This window comes from Sceloporus occidentalis, unplaced genomic scaffold (genome assembly GCF_023333645.1).
Source record: "Sceloporus occidentalis isolate IW3139 unplaced genomic scaffold, rSceOcc1.0.p SCAF_17, whole genome shotgun sequence".
Classification (NCBI taxonomy): Eukaryota; Metazoa; Chordata; class Lepidosauria; order Squamata; family Phrynosomatidae; genus Sceloporus; species Sceloporus occidentalis.
In genome coordinates this window covers 538,811-558,050 of record NW_028316997.1, presented here as the reverse complement: position 1 = coordinate 558,050, position 19,240 = coordinate 538,811, and the positions used below count along the sequence as shown (strand labels likewise).

General features: G+C 35.3%; 1 protein-coding gene across 1 annotated transcript in view; it reads right to left on the bottom strand.

Moving 5' to 3' along the window:
• Positions 1-19,240, bottom strand: part of LOC149302724 (tryptophan 5-hydroxylase 2-like) — a 69,817-nt gene that overhangs the window by 44,408 nt on the left and 6,169 nt on the right. The window contains exons 4-8 of the mRNA XM_089482029.1: positions 18,077-18,177; positions 15,730-15,797; positions 14,792-14,988; positions 12,197-12,332; positions 8,097-8,223 (exon numbers count right to left, since the gene is read on the bottom strand). Coding sequence (XP_089338155.1) covers positions 8,097-8,223; positions 12,197-12,332; positions 14,792-14,988; positions 15,730-15,797; positions 18,077-18,177 — 629 coding nt within the window. The remainder of the gene's footprint in view (positions 1-8,096; positions 8,224-12,196; positions 12,333-14,791; positions 14,989-15,729; positions 15,798-18,076; positions 18,178-19,240) is intronic.

The window sequence follows — 19,240 nt, the reverse complement described above, 5'->3', positions numbered from 1 at the left end:
GCATGAGCTGAGATAAGACTGTTCATATTACCTTTTGTGGTTCAGGTTCTGCATGCAAAAGAAAGGTGTCTTCACCACGTAAATGAATGCTAATTACACTCGATATTCATGAATAGTCATTATTTAGTGCTTAATAACTAGAGGCTTGTGAGCTTGTAATAACAAACAAGAGCTTTGTCTCAAAATGCCGAGATGCTGCTGCTGCTGCTATTATAATACTGTGTCATTCTTTTCATAGGAATCGCACATAGACCAAACATTTAGACTGCATAATGGAAAGGTTGGCCAAATTGCACAAAATAAAGTATGTTATAGTAATTTAGCAAAGGAGACAAAACCTAATACATGGATTAACTTTGAAAAAACACTTTCTCAACATTTAAAGTGTTTGTAATCTTTTCGACTATCAGGGAACACCGTCTAAAAAAATATTTTTAGACGGATACATTTGCAGTGTAGAACAAGAGCAACTTGGGACAGAGTTATTAAAAAAGCTTTAAAATAAATAATGTAATTATGTGAACATGAAGGAATGATCACAAACCACTACGTTTATCACAGTTCTACCCAGTTATATAAAATATACTACACTATAATATGCATACGGCCTCAAACTTTCCACAGGCACATCAACACAATAGTTACATATTATGTCTTATCTGAAAATGTGTAGTCCTGCTAAGCATCTATTTTGTAGAGAAAGTTATCAGAGCCCCGTAGCTAGTACAAAAGAAACCTTAGTTTCCTTATTTTACTTTTTACCCTACCTTCTAAGGGAAACATTTCTATTCAAGGCTCATTCATATTTGCTCTACGGCAGGCTTTCAGAAGGAGTCAAAATAATAGATTCCTATTTAAAATAAAGTACTTTCAGTCTCATTAATATGCATGTTATCTGTCTGTTCATTTATCTCAGTATTTACTCTGAAGTTGCCTACTCTGCATCTTAATCTAGCTTTTGTCTCGGGCTATTACTCTTTTTTATATATATAATTTTGCCATTTTTTTAAATTCTTTCCTCTTTTTTTTTGTAGTTTACCAAAAAAGAAATAAACACAAAAGGTTGATACATCTAGTTACATTAAAGCTAATCTACTTCTGGCTTGGACGGCAGTGAAACAATGGTTCTAATGCTTTTCTCAGTGATAAGACTGCATATCAGTTTTGCACTGGGTTTATATATAATTTGTCGTCTCCTGCTTCAAGAAAAGAAAAGAAAAAAAACATGAACATCTTTCATAACTACACAGTTAAGAGGTATTTGCAAGCACTAAATATGAATGTGAAGATAAAGGAAATGATTGGAGTACAGCAAACAAAATTGCAAGAAAGAATTTGTGGGAAATGTGGTATTTTGGAGTTTCTTCTGTTTGTGATCATTATTATACTTAGCTCTGCAAAGTTACAAAAAGAACTCAAAGGATTGAATGAACCCAATGGAAATATCTTAAGGTATGCAAACATCCAAAAGTGTTCTGTCCAGAAAAACCTTTTGTTCATTCTGTGCCTGCAAAATTAAAATGCAATAGGGGATAATGCTTAAATGATCAATATATATATATATATATATATATATATATATATATATATATATATATATATATATATATATATATATATATATATATATATATTATACTTACAGGTAGGGTGATATTAAAATTTCCATGTGTCCAACTTGGGCACAAAAGCAAAAGAGTATTCTTTCATAAACTGGACCTTGTCAAGGTGACTTCAAAATACAGATGCATTGTGAAATTGTTTTGGACAAATGCTACACCTTGAATAATAGATATTACACCTTTATTTCATTAGATGACGTTGCCTTTTGGTCAGCATTGCCACAGATTGTTGAGAGTGGCGAGCGGTTAAAAATGTAAATTTCCATGTTTATCTAGTTCTTTAACCCAAGATGGTTCATTCAATATGCACTCCCCTGGCTTTGCCTAAATATTACCTATTTAGGCAAAGCCTGGTTTGTTGAGTAAATAATTTGATGTGAGGCAAACTACTTTAGTTCTATGCCTGTTGTTCATCAAAGTAAAAGGGGCTTTTTGTAGAAGAAAAAGCTGCTTATCTTATTAAAATATATAGCTTAAAAATAACTGCAATAATTCAGCTTTGATATTGACAAACCACCATGAGTAAACTTGTTTTGACAATTGTACAAAGGTCTTACACTAATATTGATGCTACCAATAATACACACCAACAGAGACCCCAAAGGTATTGAACATACAGAAACAGATTGATTTTTGGAAAACATGTACCAAAATCAATACAATTAGAAGAAGAAGAAGCCATTCCATTTTCAATGAACCAGGCTTAAAAGACAAAGCTTAACAAAAAAGGAGATTTGGAAGGCCAAGACCCCTTCATGTTGCATAGCTTTTTATAGGAATATTGATTTTACACAAATATGATATCTGTAAAAATTATAATGCAACTAGCACAGTCATAAAAAAGCAATTATTCTGCAGGCAGCTACATTTTTGGGTTAAATATTTGTAAGGAAGATTAAAAATAATCTAGGTACCTTGGGGCATCAATTGCATTACCAAAGAAATGTCACAGAAATAGTAAAAAAAAATGGCCATTTTTATAAGAGAAGAATAAGCAATCAAAAATCTGTGCAGAGAAAGCAGGTGCTGAGCTCATAGAGGTCATGCGACAGCAACAAATTATGGAAGAATTAATAAATCAATTTGCTCGAAACCATTGTCCTTTCTAGACGTGTCCTAATCCTTCAAACATGTGTATCTCAATTACACGATACAATGCAGCACTACTTCATCTGAAAGGTGCCCTTAGTATGAATTAAATTACCCAATGATTGCTTTAAAAAAATACAAATCCGACTGCAAAAAACTCATAGCATGCATTTCAATAAATGTAAAAAAGGAACCTGTTAATATTTTAGCATTAACCATGGAAACAGTAAATGTCCTATAATTACAAAGGAACACAGTAAAGGTAGTAAACATATTTATTATCTAATATCTAATTTAATATCTAGTGTCTATTTATTTAATATATGTGTGTGAATATATATTCACAACCGCATACATAAATCACAAAACCCTAAGGTAGTGTTTTTGTTTAATTTAAGCACTTGCGTGTGGCTTCTTAACAGCCTGTTTAGCACTTTGCAGCATAATTTCCCTACTTATACTTTAAATGATGATACCTTGTATACCTTGTACATATCTAAAACTCGGGTAAGAGGTGCAGTAGCCAGATCACCACTAATGGGACTTGTCAGCATGAGGTTGTGATACTGACTTAATAATTAAGGCTTGGGGTAGCCAAGAAATACGATTACATAAGCTATTGCACCTCTTCCCGAGTTTTGTCTAAAGGCTGCCTTGTACAGCGGGCAATTACTTTCAAGGGATCCATGTATAAAATGGATATAGAGGCAAAGGTGATAATTGTTAGCCATATTTGCATGCGCCTACCTAGAATGCCTTGTGGTTGTGGCAGCACCATGAGATTTCTGAGGGAACAACAAGCCGCCTGGCTTTTCTGGTGTCTGTAGATGAGTGTTTAATAATACTTCTACTAGCCCTTAAATTTAAGTGGAAGGGTTTTTCATCACCTTTACCCACCATAACTTATGTAATAGTTGTATATATGAGCTGTTTCAAATATTTGTTTGTGCAAATATACTAATAGTGTAATTCACAGAAAAAAGTTAATGCAACAAATACAGCTCTATGTACTGATGCTAGTTAAGCAGATTAACTCAGAGAAGCTTACCTAACAATATTTCTTGCACAAAAAGGGTAAATAGCAAAAGGCAACAAACAAAAGAACAGTGATGGCTGTCATCCATAGGCAAACCCAGTTATGTAGCCCAGTAATATATGTCCATTGGCTTTTCTACCCTTCTTGCAAACCAACCCCTACTGAAAGTTGTATTATATGGAAAATTGAAAGTGGCCCCTAATATGTTGCAGCACTGTATGTAATTTGCTTGAAACTATATTTAACCCCTTAATGGCCAAGCCTGTACATGTACGGGCTCAAAATGCATTGGGTTTAGGGTCCGCCCATTGTCCTTAAGGGGTTAAACAAAACGGCCTGGTCGCAAAAGTAAAAACCAGCAACCAGTTTTCCTCAACTGTTTGATAGTATTGCCAATTTATACAAAATAAACTAATCCAATAATTATAGTACTTGTTAGTCTTATCTCAATTTACCTGCAGGTCATTGAGGGGAAGCTAGTTTCTTCTTATTCTACCAGCTATAGAGGACTATGCCAAAGCAGGTCTATCATGTTCCAGAAAGAAAAACAGTTAAATTATGAAAGCTATTTGACATGGTACAACACAGCACTTTGGGATTTGTAAATAGTAACAGTTTATACTGCTGAACATTCCAACAGTGCTGTTGTATTGGCTGTGGGCCTGGCAAGCACAGATTGATAAAAAGCTTTATTATCCTTATAGCATAAAAACGTGTTGCTCATATACATGCTTATGCTTCTCCAATCTGTTGCTGAGCTTGGTTCATTTCTTTTTTTCTCCCAAAACCATTTAGAAGAGTTTCAAATAGGGCATAATACTAGCAGCTTTCTGATCGTTTGTTCATTAATGAGGTCCTACAACAATATGTTTAATTGTGTTTTCTGCATTAAGGAGAATAAGCAACAAAAAAGGTAAATAGCAATCTATAAGAATGTAGGCAATATCACTTGCTTCTTATAGACACTGTTTTGTTTAGATCTGTTGTCTATTTTGGAGTTATCGCTATAATAACATCTTGGATTTTGTTTCAAAGAAGAATATTAATCCAGTACGAGTAAATGAGCTCTAACAGAGCACATTGTTCAAGAAACAATCTTGAAATTAACATGTTGTGCCCTTATTTCAATTGCAAGAGCCATGTGATACTTAGCCAAATGCATCCCTTAAGTAAAATAGCATTCCCCAACATCTACAGCTAAAAGACTAGCCATTTTCTCTCTAGAATGAGTCACATTTCCATAACTTATTTTTAGCAGTCAGAGCACACAATCAGCTTCGGATTTTTTTATATTTTTTTGCTGAAGCAATAGAGGGTTGAAGGACTAGCTCATCAATCTCTGTAAAAAGTGAAAAACAACATGTAGCACTGAAAAAAAGAATATATAACATTATCAAAAAACTCAATCCAAGTATAATGGAAACTGATGGTAATATACATTTTTATTTTGAAAAAAAGGCACACGCAGCTCTTGGCCTCTGAGGATAAATGTTGGGTTTGGCACATAAGTAATTTATCAAAATCCAAGGATATTGCATACACTAAAAATACTGACTTTTGTATTGTTATTGTACGGCATAATAACATGAATTCAATAACTTTTAGATGTAAAATATTTGATTGATTGACATTATACCAAAATGGCATATTTAAAAAAAAAAAAAAATCTTAAAAAAATGAATTAAAAAATTCACCCATGCAACAGATACACTTGAGTATTGTCACATTTGATTTTTTCATTTCCTGATTACATGCTACAAGTGAAGTGCTCAGTTCCATATCGAATTTAAAATACTGTGGTTCTATCTTCCGCTAGCAAATTTCTCCAGCGGTTTTTCAATCCAACAGAGGTTGGAAGTTGAATCTGTGATCCCATACTAATACGAATAAAAATTACTCCATGTTTTATTTTCATGACTGGGTATTTATTTTGATCTCATATTCTAAAAAAAAGGTTAAATTAGAAATAAGCCCTTTAGAGACTGAGCCTATTATTAATCATATTACATGTGGATATGTAATTTGTTTCTCTTTAGACTGCATTATTTAAAAATGAAACAACTATTCACAAAATCTTTAGATGCTTACAAAAAAAATTAACTGTCCAGCTGTGTAAAATTTAACAATCATTGCCAATCTACCTCTCTGTAAATGACTGCATAAGTCCAATTAATTTATAAATTATAAAATTATAATAATTAGAATATTATACATATATTAATTATAAAAACATACACACAAACAACCAAGGAAAGGAGATTGGATATCTATCTAAATGTGTTATTAGTTGGCTATCGTTCTGAAGCTATTACTATAAATCTATTTAATATAGTCTGAACAGTTTTAAATTTTTAATACAAGTTGACTTTTCAACTCTAACTAATGTATCCATTTTTAAAGGTGACAGATCAAATTTAACGTGTTACGTGTTAGCGAGCAATGAAATTGCCTGTGTCTACTATTTCAACTTGCAGTTACCTTGATCAGGGAAGCAAATAAAATCAGTAACAAAATCATAATCCTTTACATCAATATATATACTATGAGGGCTGGCAGAACTTGGTCATCTTTAGACTAGTGGCTTCAAATTTAAACATGAGTTATCCTATTCCTCTAGTGGGGGATATGTGTTTTTAAATTAAGTAATGCAACAGAGCCAGTGGGGTTTCAGACAAGCTGGACCTGCAAAGGAAAATCATAGAGACTCGCATTTTTTGTTATGCTTTTCAGCACCAAGGACAGCTCCAGACAGAGCCGGCCTTAGGCGTTGTGGCGCCCTGTGCGGACTACTCCTCTGGCGCCCCCCCTCTCTGCCCCTTCAAACTACCTGCCCTCTCTGCCCCTTCAAACTACCCCCCCTCTCTGCCCTTTCAAACTACCCCTCCCCTCTACCCCTTCAAACTACCTCTCCCCTCTGCCCCTTCAAACTACCCCCCCTGCCCATTCAAACTACCCCCCCTCTGCCCCTTCAAACTACACCCCCCCTCTGTCCCTTCAAACTACACCCCCCCACTGCCCATTCAAACTACACCCCCTCCCTCTGCCCCTTCAAACTACACCCCCACCTCTGGCACCATATATAAGTTACCCATTTGACGTAGTATCTTTCTGAGGGCATTCCTAGGCATCTTTTTGACTGGACATTTTACATCATATTGTTCTTGTATTGTAAGTAAAGGAATATTAACTTATTATTATTATTTATTATTATTATTTATTTAGTGCCAACAATGTATGCAGCACTTATACATATATTCAAAGGGCATGACAAGCCTAGAATGAACAGACTAAGACATGGCTTCCAATCTAGAGGGATTGGTCTGTACAAACGTACAAAGGTTTTTATTAGTGCTGCACCTATAAAGAGGCCTCAGGATATATTCACCAGCAGTATGTATATGAGAGTTTTCCTGCACATTTAATTAAAGTACTACTTGTGTTTGCTATCAACACAACAGCAGCCACATGTACAGCAGTGTTTCACTGTAGTATGCTCCAGGACCTATATGAGTTGTGAAAACACACATATGGTAGCGCTTTATCATACCTGTATGATGTGTTTGCAAATGACGAATGTAGTTAATAAACTGCCCCAGGCCTAGATGAAGGGCAGGCTGAAACCAACTGAAAATAAAAGTCATTAAAATTTAAATTTCACTCTTGAGTAGAGATGTAAAATTTCGGGAAATTTTGAAGCCATGGAAAAAAACAGGAAAAAACTGTTTTTTTCTGCATAAAATGGAAATTTACAGAAAAATGTAAGAAAAATGCGGAGTGGAGTAGTTTTACAAATTTTACATTATTTGGTTACACTGGGAACATGATATGCAGTGTATGTAAAAGTATCAAGCTTAAAATAAAAGTACAGCGTATTCAGTAAATAATAAACTAAATTTGCTTTTTAAAATGTTGGAATAACAAGGTCTGTATATGTTAATATGTCTGTATATGTTGAGAACAGCTAACCCCCCCCCCTTTTTGCCCTCAAATCCAACAAAATAAATGAATCAACCATCAACACACAAAATAAAATCTCCTCTATGGATTGGACGGGGAGAGCGATCACAATTGTCCAATCAGAATTGCGCCTTAGCACCAATTGCAAATTAAAAAGTAACTGGCATCATTTGTGCATCTTTCATAAAGGTCTGCATGGAATATAGTTTAGCTGCCATGTTATAAACATATTACTTATCATTGTAAAAGAAGATATTCCACACAGTTTTTTCCCAAATTTTCCTTCTTTTTCCCAAACCTTCCCATCTCTTGTCTTGGGTGAAAAAAAACAAAAAAAACATTACAATTAAGAAACATATCATTATTACGTAAGGATTTTGTGTTTAACTTACCGTTGCTAGTTTCTGAACATCTTCATCAGATGCTCCCAATGATGCCAGACCAATCTCCTGTGAGAATTGGGCAAACTTTGGATCCGCAAGTAAAGGGACATGGCCTAGTAGTTCATGACATGTATCTCTAGAATAATAAAATTACGTTTTTAGTATGAAAGACTGAGAACTGACATCATTTCATACAATGCGCAATAAAGGTGATTCCACTTTTACAATTCACTATATTTCACAAATGTGAAATAAACTTCATTCTTTAATTTAAATGGGAACTGTCATTTTTACATACCATTCATTAATTAAAACTACTTACAGCTTGTGATCTTTGTTTCTCAATCAGCTTAATTGTTTTTCCCCTTTTGTATGTGTCGGTTCGTGCATATGCGAAATGCTCGAACCGTCACATACAGACGAGGACGCGCATCTTCAGTCAGATTCAACCGATATTTTTTGCATTATGGATGTGCCCAGAATACTATATGTGGGGGTGTGGGAGCTGAAAAAAGGTATTTCCTATATCCTTTCATTTAGCGTTTACTGCAATTATGTTGCTTCAACATTTTTTTCTCCCTTTAACCTCATGGAAGCTGAGATTGGCAGCAGCCTGTCCCAGGGCTAGTATCATCTAATCAATCCCTGCTGCCATTTCTTCACCCAACCTTATAAAGGCCGCCTAAACTACAACAACCAGTAACTTAACAATAGAGTAGTAACAGCATAATGGGGATAACTAATCATATAGATAAGGAAGTTATGATATAGAAACAGAATTGGATGGCAGATAAGAACCATTCAGGTCATCTAGTCTGTCCATTTTTCTTAATGTGAGAAGTCAGACCTTAATCAGTCCTTGGTCTTGTCTTACATTTAGGACAGCTTTATGTCTATCCTATGCATTCTGAAATTAATTCACTGATTAAACTTTTATACTTCTCCTGGGAGGTAGTTCTATTCCAAGGACAATCAGTGGGGAAAAAGACAGATGTGTATGAACCCCTAAAGATTTGGGCCCTGTTAGCTGCACCTTTTGCTTCTTAGTAAAGAAATGTAACAAGCACACAAAAAATCAAAGGTTAACATGTGCTTAAGATTATACTTAAAATCATATCAACTTGTTTTAATGAAAAACATATAATAAAATAACTATTTAATCAATGTACTGTTGATAAATATAAAATCATTTTAGGAAAGTTTTTAATTTTGTTTTAATTTTGCTAAAATCCTAACTTTTTCCGACAAATTAGAAGCCAACAAATCCAACAAACTTTTATTTTATTCCAAAGATGAAGAAACCCAGCTGTTTATCAGATTTGTGATCAAATGAAGCAGCTACATTATGAGAAGCCTACCTGGTATCTGGTACATTAAACTGCAGCTGTCTGCAGTTTCAAATGAGAATATTATGGCTTCATGGAAAAAAAAAGTAATTTTCTCTTCCTTTTTTATATAATTATCTACAGTGTATTCAGAAAGGTACACTAAGATACACTACTGTGGTCCCTGGTCACTTGAGCTAACACTATGCTATAACATACCTTTATGTGTAAATAATATATTTTTTTAGAAAATGCTGCAGTAAAAGTATAACCAAAAATATCTATGATGTTCATTATTAACTTTCAAATATCAAATTCAATTTTGAAAGGCAATTTAAAAATCCAAAATTTATGTTAACCAAACATATTTTACAGCCAGTGTAAACATAGAAAATTGTGGCCTGCTAAGGAATAAAGCTTAATTCTATTTGCAAGTATACTATAATGACTCATGTATATTTGTGTGTGTTTACTAATTGCTAAAATTAGCATTGTATAATGTAAACCAAAAAAAAACAAGCCTCGTTAGTATAGTGACTTACTGTATAATTAGCTTTTCATTAGGCCTTCCTATTACAGTATTATTAACATTATGGCCATGTGTGTTATTATTATTATTATTTAATTAAAACTGCATTCCTTAAATACATTGCTACAAATAGCAGATGCTAAGTGACTTGTGACTTAGATTGTATATATATTTATATATATATATATATATATATATATATTCATATTTCTACCACTACTACAGTATCCTATGTCCCATTTTTCTTTTAGGGAGTGTAGTTAGAGATGTGTCTGGAAGCAGGGATTTTTCAAGGCTTTTTATATGCATGTGGGATGGGTGTTTCTAAGGCCTTACTAATATGAATAATGAATCATGTCCATCAAATATTCTGAGCTCCTAGAAAGGGAAATAGAGAAAGAGGGATGGTAGACAAGCAAAATTACAAACATTATGTTTTCATCTACTTGCTCTTATTTCTCTTTTTTATTTATAAATATTTAAATAATCCAAGACAGTAATCTTTATTTAATAAAGAAATGTAATCGTAACTGAACTTAACATAATTAAAATCGCAAAAAAACATATATTTGACGTAGAAACAATGATCTTCAAAATACTGATTTTATAACAACCAATAATAAACAGATTAACTCAACTCAATTAATCTTGTTTAAGATATATCTGCATTTGATAAACATTTTGGGTCTGTATATAAGTTTTCCAATAATTTTATACTATGCCTAGACCTCTTTAGGTATTCTAATACCTACCTATATTTGGGCTCCTTGAATGCACACAACATTACTTGTGTGTCAGACAATAATATGTGAACGCCCTAATGATGTCACACCACACTCTCTCTATGAATAGTTTTGCCTTTTTTTGAGCTCTTGGTGGTCCTGATAATCATTTACAATAATGGAAAATGGCGAGGCTGTCCAGCAGATTAAAATTGTTGGCATGCAAAGTATGAAAGAATGCTAAAATTTCCCTTTGTGAGCTGAATTCACAGAGGGCAGGGTGGGCATTTGCATGTTCTTTCATGACCTCAGACACTAGAAAGAGCTAAAAAATTCCATGAAGCTTCTAGACAAGAGGACAAACTTCCAGTAAAGGTGACTGCGAGTTTCCCCTGAGAGTTATGCTTCTAAAATCAGTCCAGTGCCTCATTTTCACACTTTGTCTGTAATTATATATATAGTGTCTATCATAGGTGGCTTATACTGCAGAAAAAGTTTGAGAGGCCTCTAATTTACATTTTATTTCTTTTAAAGAGTACTGGGGGGAAAAAACACCATTTATGTTGTGTTCAGTCAACATAGAAAAAAATGTATAGTCGTATACACTTTTGAAACCTTAGAGATCTCTTAACTAAAAACAAGACCTTTTGTCTTGTAGTCTCAAAAGTTTATGCGACTCTTCATTGATACTGTATTTCACCACATTCTTCTCCAGGCACAGTATGATGGTGTCTCTGACACAGTGGCAAGGAGTGTATGTCTAATGCATTTATAATATTATACAGCAGTTGCTGTAGTATTTCTGTAATTATACCATTGAAATGCAAATCAGATGCCTAAGATTTCTAATATGCATGTAAATATATTTCTAGCTTTTTAAACAACCTATCTAGTCAACCAGAAATAAGCCAATGTCATTAAACATATTATTTTTTTTACACTAAGGCATTTATTATTTAGCATCTTATGACTTAAATTGCAAATCCATTGCAGTTGAAATTAGTTTTGTTTTTTTCCATTTATGCCTTCATATTTCTATGAAACAGAACCCTGATTATCAGATAATAACAGAATATTGTGCTGGCATTCTTCCAATGTTGTCTATTGGCTAATACCCAACCTCACAAAAAAAACATATTCCAATAATTGACTGCATTAATGACAATTAAGTTAACAAGAAAGCTGGATTCCGAGACGGGACCATTATTTTAGGTTGTGCTACAATATCCCGGTATTGATTTTGAGAAACAATAGTACAGATAGCCTAAACAATAATGCAAAGGAACAGTCTTCAGAAAAAGAAGGTGGTTGTCTTGAAAAGGGAAGCATGCGTTTTCCTATAATCAAGTGAACCCAACCTTTATTGATTTTCTTGGATAGAAAATGACAGACGCTGTTCATTAGCCGTATTCTGCACAGAGGAACCTTGGCATAATTGAATGTGCTATAATTTAAATGCTGCATCCTCAGCTGCATATTAATCTACACAGTCAGATTTCATCATGCTACACAGTAGGAACAAGGCATACTTACGGTTCAGGTGTGTAGAGAGGATCTGATCCATGACGGATATACTGAGTGCAATGAAATACACGATAGGCCAAGCCTGCTAAAAAGTCCCTGGGAGATAGATAGCCAGCAACAGGCCGTACTGTAAATCCAGATCTTTCTAGAAAACAAATGAAGAAAAAAAATATAACATTTTTAAGGAGTTTAAAGGTAAGTTGCACCATAAGACTTCAGTGTTCTGAACTTAAATTATATATCACTTTGTCACTTAAGCATCAGCAACAAAATCCACAGTCATCTTAAGTAAAAACATGTTAAAAAAACAGTACTAATTCTATAGTTCTGTTTTTGATACCGGTAGGAGGACCCTAATTTTATTTTCTGGTGGGTTAAAGGTTGGGAAATTGGGCAAAGTTTAAATTAGGCTCAATTCTTATAGGTTCCTGTTGGACAATGGCCAGGGATGCACCTTTACATACAAATTTTGTATGTGGTTTTTCAGTTACTTGGCTGGGAGCGACCATAGGGTTTATATGTTCACTCAGGGTAACATTGATGCTGGCTGCCTGTTGTCTGGATGAACATTGTTATTCAAAAAAATTACTATATTAATGCTTTTACAAAAAACAGTCCATGTAGAAACTCAAACTTTAGAAGTGCCTGTAAAGGACTCCATGATGGGGAGGTGCCAAATGGTCACTGTGACAGCATTCTTCCCCATACTAAAGTGAGCGGATGTTTCAACATATGTACATCTTTTTGGGGCATATTAGCATAGGGTGCCTGATGGCACGAGACCAGCCTTGCAGAAACATAACATCTCTCATTTGTTCACATCGACTCTAAAAAAGACAAAATACAAGAGTAACCCTGTACAAATTGATACTCAAATGTGTGAAAGACACCAAAATGTGCATAAGATATAATACATTTTGCACTTACAACAAAATGTTAGTAAATTATGTAAAAATAAGGAACTTCAGGGGACCTTAAGTCAAACATTGTTGTCAGATATGGAACCAATATACATCTATAAAACTCAGCTTGCGTTTTTTAATTTGACTTCCATTGTTGTACAAATTACAAAATCTGCCAATACTAAAGAAAAGATTGGCATAAATGTAATAAAAAGCCAAATTTCCACACACTCAAAAAAATCATATGTATAATTAGTGTTCTGTAGAGTTGCTGATAACAAATAACCAAGATGTCCATGGGGACATATGATCTTTAAGGACCATATTGTTTTTTGTCCCTAGAGGGCACTTGGTTGTTGAGAAATGGGGAGCTCCACAAAAAGATTCTCACTTAGGGATGCCCTAATGTGAATATTGCATGGCTATAAAGAGGATACAACTCCCTTTTTCCAGCAACTTCTTAGTAGCAAATCTAGCCACAAACTGGCTTGGTATAATTACACATATAGTCCACTGGTATCTGGAATCGTGAGAAAGACAGGGAATTACTTCATTATGTACCTTCTTGAATACCAAGTAGCAGAATAAACCCAACCTACTGAGAGAGCAAACTCAAAGAGGCCTTACTCAAAGCCTCTAAAACAGACACCTTAGTAGACCTGATCTTTCTATTGCTGCTGTGTTGATATTCTTGCTTACCTCATTTGACATCATAGCTAAAATACAGGCCATAGACTAGATCTGAATTTCCATCTGTTATCAGATCAATGATAGCATCTAGCCTGCCAGAGCCATTAACATAGAGCAACATGTAGTTGCTATTACATTGCGTGAAATTCTATCTTCCACCTCCCTGCTGTTTTCATCGTACAGACAAGAGCAAAGAGAAGGTGTAATACCAATGTGCAAGTCTGAAAATCATTCTTTTCTTTTTATACATGGATCAGCATCGAACACTACTCTGTAATTAGCCCCTTAAGGATGATGTGCACGTAAGGACACAGGAAGTATAATTATATTCTCCATATTTTTACATTAGCAAGCTGATCTCGCCTTGATGAAAGCTGTGTTATATTAACAGTGATGTACCATTCGGTCATTCCCTTCCTGTGGTGACAACATCAAAATTGGTCTATGATGACCTTCCTGCAGCTGATCACACATACATACATAAATAAGTAATAAATAAATAAATAATGAATTAAATAAAATGTAACAAAAAATAAAAACATGTTAAATTTTAAAAATAAACTGAAAGGGACCAAAGTGATGTCACCATGATATAATATACTGTGGTAATCATTCAGGACAGCAAAGATTCATGTTACATTAATTGTTGTCAAGAGTTGGAAAAAAAAATATAGTTTTAAAAATGTCACAGATATAAAAACAAAGTGTTAAAAAATTATTTTAGAAACTGTCCACACATATCATATGCCTCCTGGTGTAAATCTAAAAACCTTCACGGTCTATGTACCCCCAAAAATATAAAAAATATATATTATAGTGAGTAAGGGGATGTTTTGGCCTTCCAAAATGTGAAATAAGCATATACACATGGAATGTTACTATACTCATGAGCTGTTGTTGAACATAAATTGGGGTTGGGACACAGTGAACATATTTAATTTGCTTGCATCATCAGGACCTTTAAGGATTAATAAACTCCATCAAATAGTAATATCAACAAATATTAACTAACCTTTAAGAAACACTGAAACATCCTCAAGTTGTGGAACATTGTCTTCTCTGTATCCACAATATTTTGTTAACAGAGGAAGGTTCTTTAAATACTCTCTGCAGGCATGTGTTGGGTACAATTTTGTAAGTTCCCGAAACACTGTTCCCCAGGTCTTTATTTCTTCTGGGGTGTATTCCACTCTAGGAATAGGCTGCCCGCTACAAACAAAACAAAGCTGTTAACATAGAGCATCATGTAGTTGCTATTACATCGCACTTCCACCTTCCTGCGGTTTTCGTTGTACAGGCAAGGGCAAAGGAGAAGGTGTGGTACCAATGTGCAAGTCTGAAAATTCTTATTTTCTGTTAATACATTGATCTACCCCGTAATTAGCCCCTTAAGGATGAAGGATGTGACAGTACATCCTCACAGACACTTAAGAACACGGGAAGTATTATTTTGTTCTCCTTATTTTCACAACAGCAGGCTGATCTCCCCTTGATGAAAGTGTTTATTAACAGTGATGTACCATTTAGTCATTCCCTTCCTGTGGTGACAACAACATCAAAATCCCGCAGGCATCTATGATGACCTTCCTGCTGCTGATCATACATGAATAAATAAATAATAATAATAAAGTAACAAAAAATGAATACATGTTAAATTTAAATTAAAAAAAAACTAATGGGACCAAAGTGATGTCACCATGATATACTGTATACTTGGGTAACAAGTATCCACAATATTTTGTTAACAAAATGTTTTCAAGGATCTTTTGTTGGGTACAATTTTGTAAATTGCCGAAACACTGTTTTCCAGTTCTTTATATTTTCTGGGTTGTATTACACTCTTGGAATAGGCTGTCCACTACATATGATATTATACATAAATACATATACAGTTATTACTAATAAAAATATAGTAATTGAACAATTATAAAACAAGAAACTCTAACTTACTATTTATATCCCATGGCAACATCCACAAAATATTTTCTTCTTTGGCGATATACATTGTCCTTAAATCCCTTTATCAAACAAATAAATAATCTGTTAATAAGCAGTATCATTTGGCATGAAAAGTGAAAACAGGAAAATCTGATTCATGTCTTAATAGACCGATTTCCAAATTCTTATGTCTAGTACAGCTGCAGACATACCTAGAACACCATGTTTTAGGGGGTATATTAGAAGACAATTGAGGAAGCATAGTGAAGCTATGCTCATTATCACCTATGCTCTGCACTTCTTCTGATCAGAGTATCTATGCACATGCTTGTGTGTACAATCATTGAGGGCACATGTTCATATGGTAAAATATATCATCCATTAGCTTCTCTTTTCTATAGAAAAGAGAAAAGGTCTATATTACCTTACCGCTGAGCAGATATTTAACTCAGCAATCATAAACACATAGCAACTTGGACAGGGTTGTTTTTAATATCCACTTAAAGAGGAGGCCCTTCAGGCACCATAGCCTCGAGGTGGAGGTTTGTGCAACTGCAAGTACCAATTTTTCCCCTTACATTTTCTCATGGCCAGCAATTGCATAGTGTCGGCATATGATGTCATATCTCAACACCCAGCAGAAAGTGGCACATAGATTATAAAGAATACATTGATGGATAGGCCTGTAGGGGCAGTTATGTCACACAAAGGTATATTTGGGCTAGGGCGGGCTAGGTGGATAACGTTGCCCCAGGCCCTATTAGTTATAAAGACATCCCTAAGCCAGGGTGCAAAGCAGAACTTATCATATACAACTTTACATATACAACTTTGTCAGCTGCTCTTAGTCTTGTAAAGCTCAAATGAGTTCCCACTGGTTGTAATAGAGATTACAGGTCCCAGACAACTAACAAGTATTGACAGGGCTCCTGGTCGCTGGCACGGGCCTCCTCTAGAATCAACCAATTGGTTGATGCCAGAGGAAGCCCCTGCAGGCGACCAATAGAGTCGTTCGCACAGCCCTTTAACTCCTGACGGCGAACTTACGGATTTCCGCTCCCTTTGACTCCTGTGATGCTGCATAGACAAGGTAGGCTAGATGGGGAAGGGACCAGGGAGATTGGTAAAAGAAGACGAAGACAAACATGAAAATTCTTCGTGTTGTGTGACTTCATCTTCGTCTACGTTTTGCCGCCGCCATGTTCGTATGTTCGGTATTGGGCTGAACAATGAAAACGAACCCTTGATGTTTGTTTTCATGTTTGCCCGAATACGAATGCACAAATCTAGTGTGTATGTGGTGTGTACAGTATTTTGGGTATTTAATAATTGTTCTTAAACTCAGTATTTTATATAAAACTGGAAGCACTGCTGTAATTAAAGCTTACCCATCTGCAAAACATAAGGAACTCACTTTAAACAGAACTTTAAGTAAAGCTAGATTCTTTGCATCTTTTACATTTTATGTCTGCCTGGATTAGGATGTCAAATGATTTAACTGCATTATAAACTAGGAAATATCACAGCAAATTCCAGAAAAGCCTGTTTTTTGTTATTTAAGACTATTGCTCATATACAGTGGAGTTGTAAAAGAAACACACAGAGGGGCTTAAAATCTGTCATAAAGCATGTTCACAATAAGTAGCGTTGCAGTAAATGTCAGTGTTCTGCATACATTTCGTGCTATACACTGAATACAAATTAGTTTTTCATTATTCAACAAAAGATGGAAGATATCAATCTTAATTTGAGCCCCCTTTATTTTCCAGATGTTACAGGCAGCCAGAATATCAGTTGAAAAGGAAATTGCCACTTTGAGGATGAAATTAAATTCTGATAAGCCTGTACACTTTAAAATGCTGACATATTTGAACAAGAAATGCATACCAGCAACACTGTACTTAATTCTGCGCTGGCTTGTCACAAAGAGTGCTACCGTTTAACTATTATTATAAGGTGGGCTAAGAGAATGTCACAAATGCAACACTTCCACAACATACAATATTTCAATAATAAGTGGAATTTTCTTTTGATAATATGAGGCCCAATTAATATATTTTTTGTATTTGTTTGAAGCAGCTTAAAGTCCACATTTGACAGTTGGGGTAGAATTCCTTCACAGAATATGTTTATCTGTATTATCTCCTCAACACAATGTCTGCATTCCCTATTCACTACCCAACACCACCGGGGCAGCATGGCTTAAGGTAAAATGCTGCTGTGCTGTGCTGTGCTGTGCTATGCATGATTCTAGCAAATGTTGGAAATCTCCATTCTAATCAAACATACCCCAAGTATCTACTCTCAACCATTCAAACAGACATCAAAGAATTTGCAGACAATGGGGTCTGACACTTACAGGGTGGTCAGCGTCCAGTTCTGATCCATACATTAGTACTCTGTGGGAACATTTGTCCAATTCTGAGATTTTTCTTGGAAACCATGGGACTCCATCAAGCTCTACTGGAAATAGAAATCAAATCGCTAATGCTTTGTGGGTGATTATGAAATGTCATTTTTGCCTAGTTGCAATACATAATAGCTGGACAAGTTAGTACATTGAAAACTGATTATCTTCCAAGAATATACCAAGAGATGATACTGACTCATTGACTCTAAAACTATGCAAAGAGAAACAGAATATCATATTAATATATTTTAAATAGAGTAGTGACCTGTCGTTGAAAAGCTGGGTTCGCATTGGTACCCAGGCCCAGAGGTCACATCACACCCACTTCCAGAAGGAGAAGAAAGTACAGGAGCATTGTTGCAGGGTGGCTCAAATGTGGGGGATCAGGGGCAGTTGCCACCCCAATCATAGAAGTTACAGGCCTGAGGTGCAATTCTATTGTCTTTATGCATATGTAGTCAGGTCCATAAATATTTGTACTAGACTTGTGCATTCGGATCTGTACAAATTTTAATTTTGAATAAAATGTCTGAAAAGGACAAAGGAACGCAAACAAAATAAGCTAAGACAAAGCAAAAGGCTCATAATTCCTGCATTTCATTCCTTTCGTTGCTCTCACATTATCACTCTCTCTCACTATCTCTGTCAATGTCTCCCTACCTTCTCCGCCGACTGCCTCTGTGACCCTGTCTCATTTTCTGCAGCTCCGCTAATTCAGTCTCCCTTCTTCATCCACTTCTCCCTGCGCTTCCTGGAGCACTTCTGCAGAAGTGTGGAGCCTCTGTGTGCACCCTCTCCCCCAGTTGGAGGAACAGGGGAGAGGATGTCCCTGTGGTGGTGTGCTGTGGCTCCACCCTTTTGTAGAAGTACTACAAGAGTCACAGCGTGCACCACAGGGAAAGCCTCCACCCTTTTGTGGAAGCTTTCCAGGAGGCCTGCTTCACGGAACGGATAGTAGGGAGAAGCTGATGAAGAAAGAAGAACAAGAAGAAGCAAGAGAAGTAGCGAAGCTGCAGAAAAGGAGGCGGTCAGAAGAGAAGGTAGGGAGACATTGAGAGAGCATGAGAGAAGGTGCGTGAGCATGAGTGACAAAAACAATTGTTTCCAAATTAA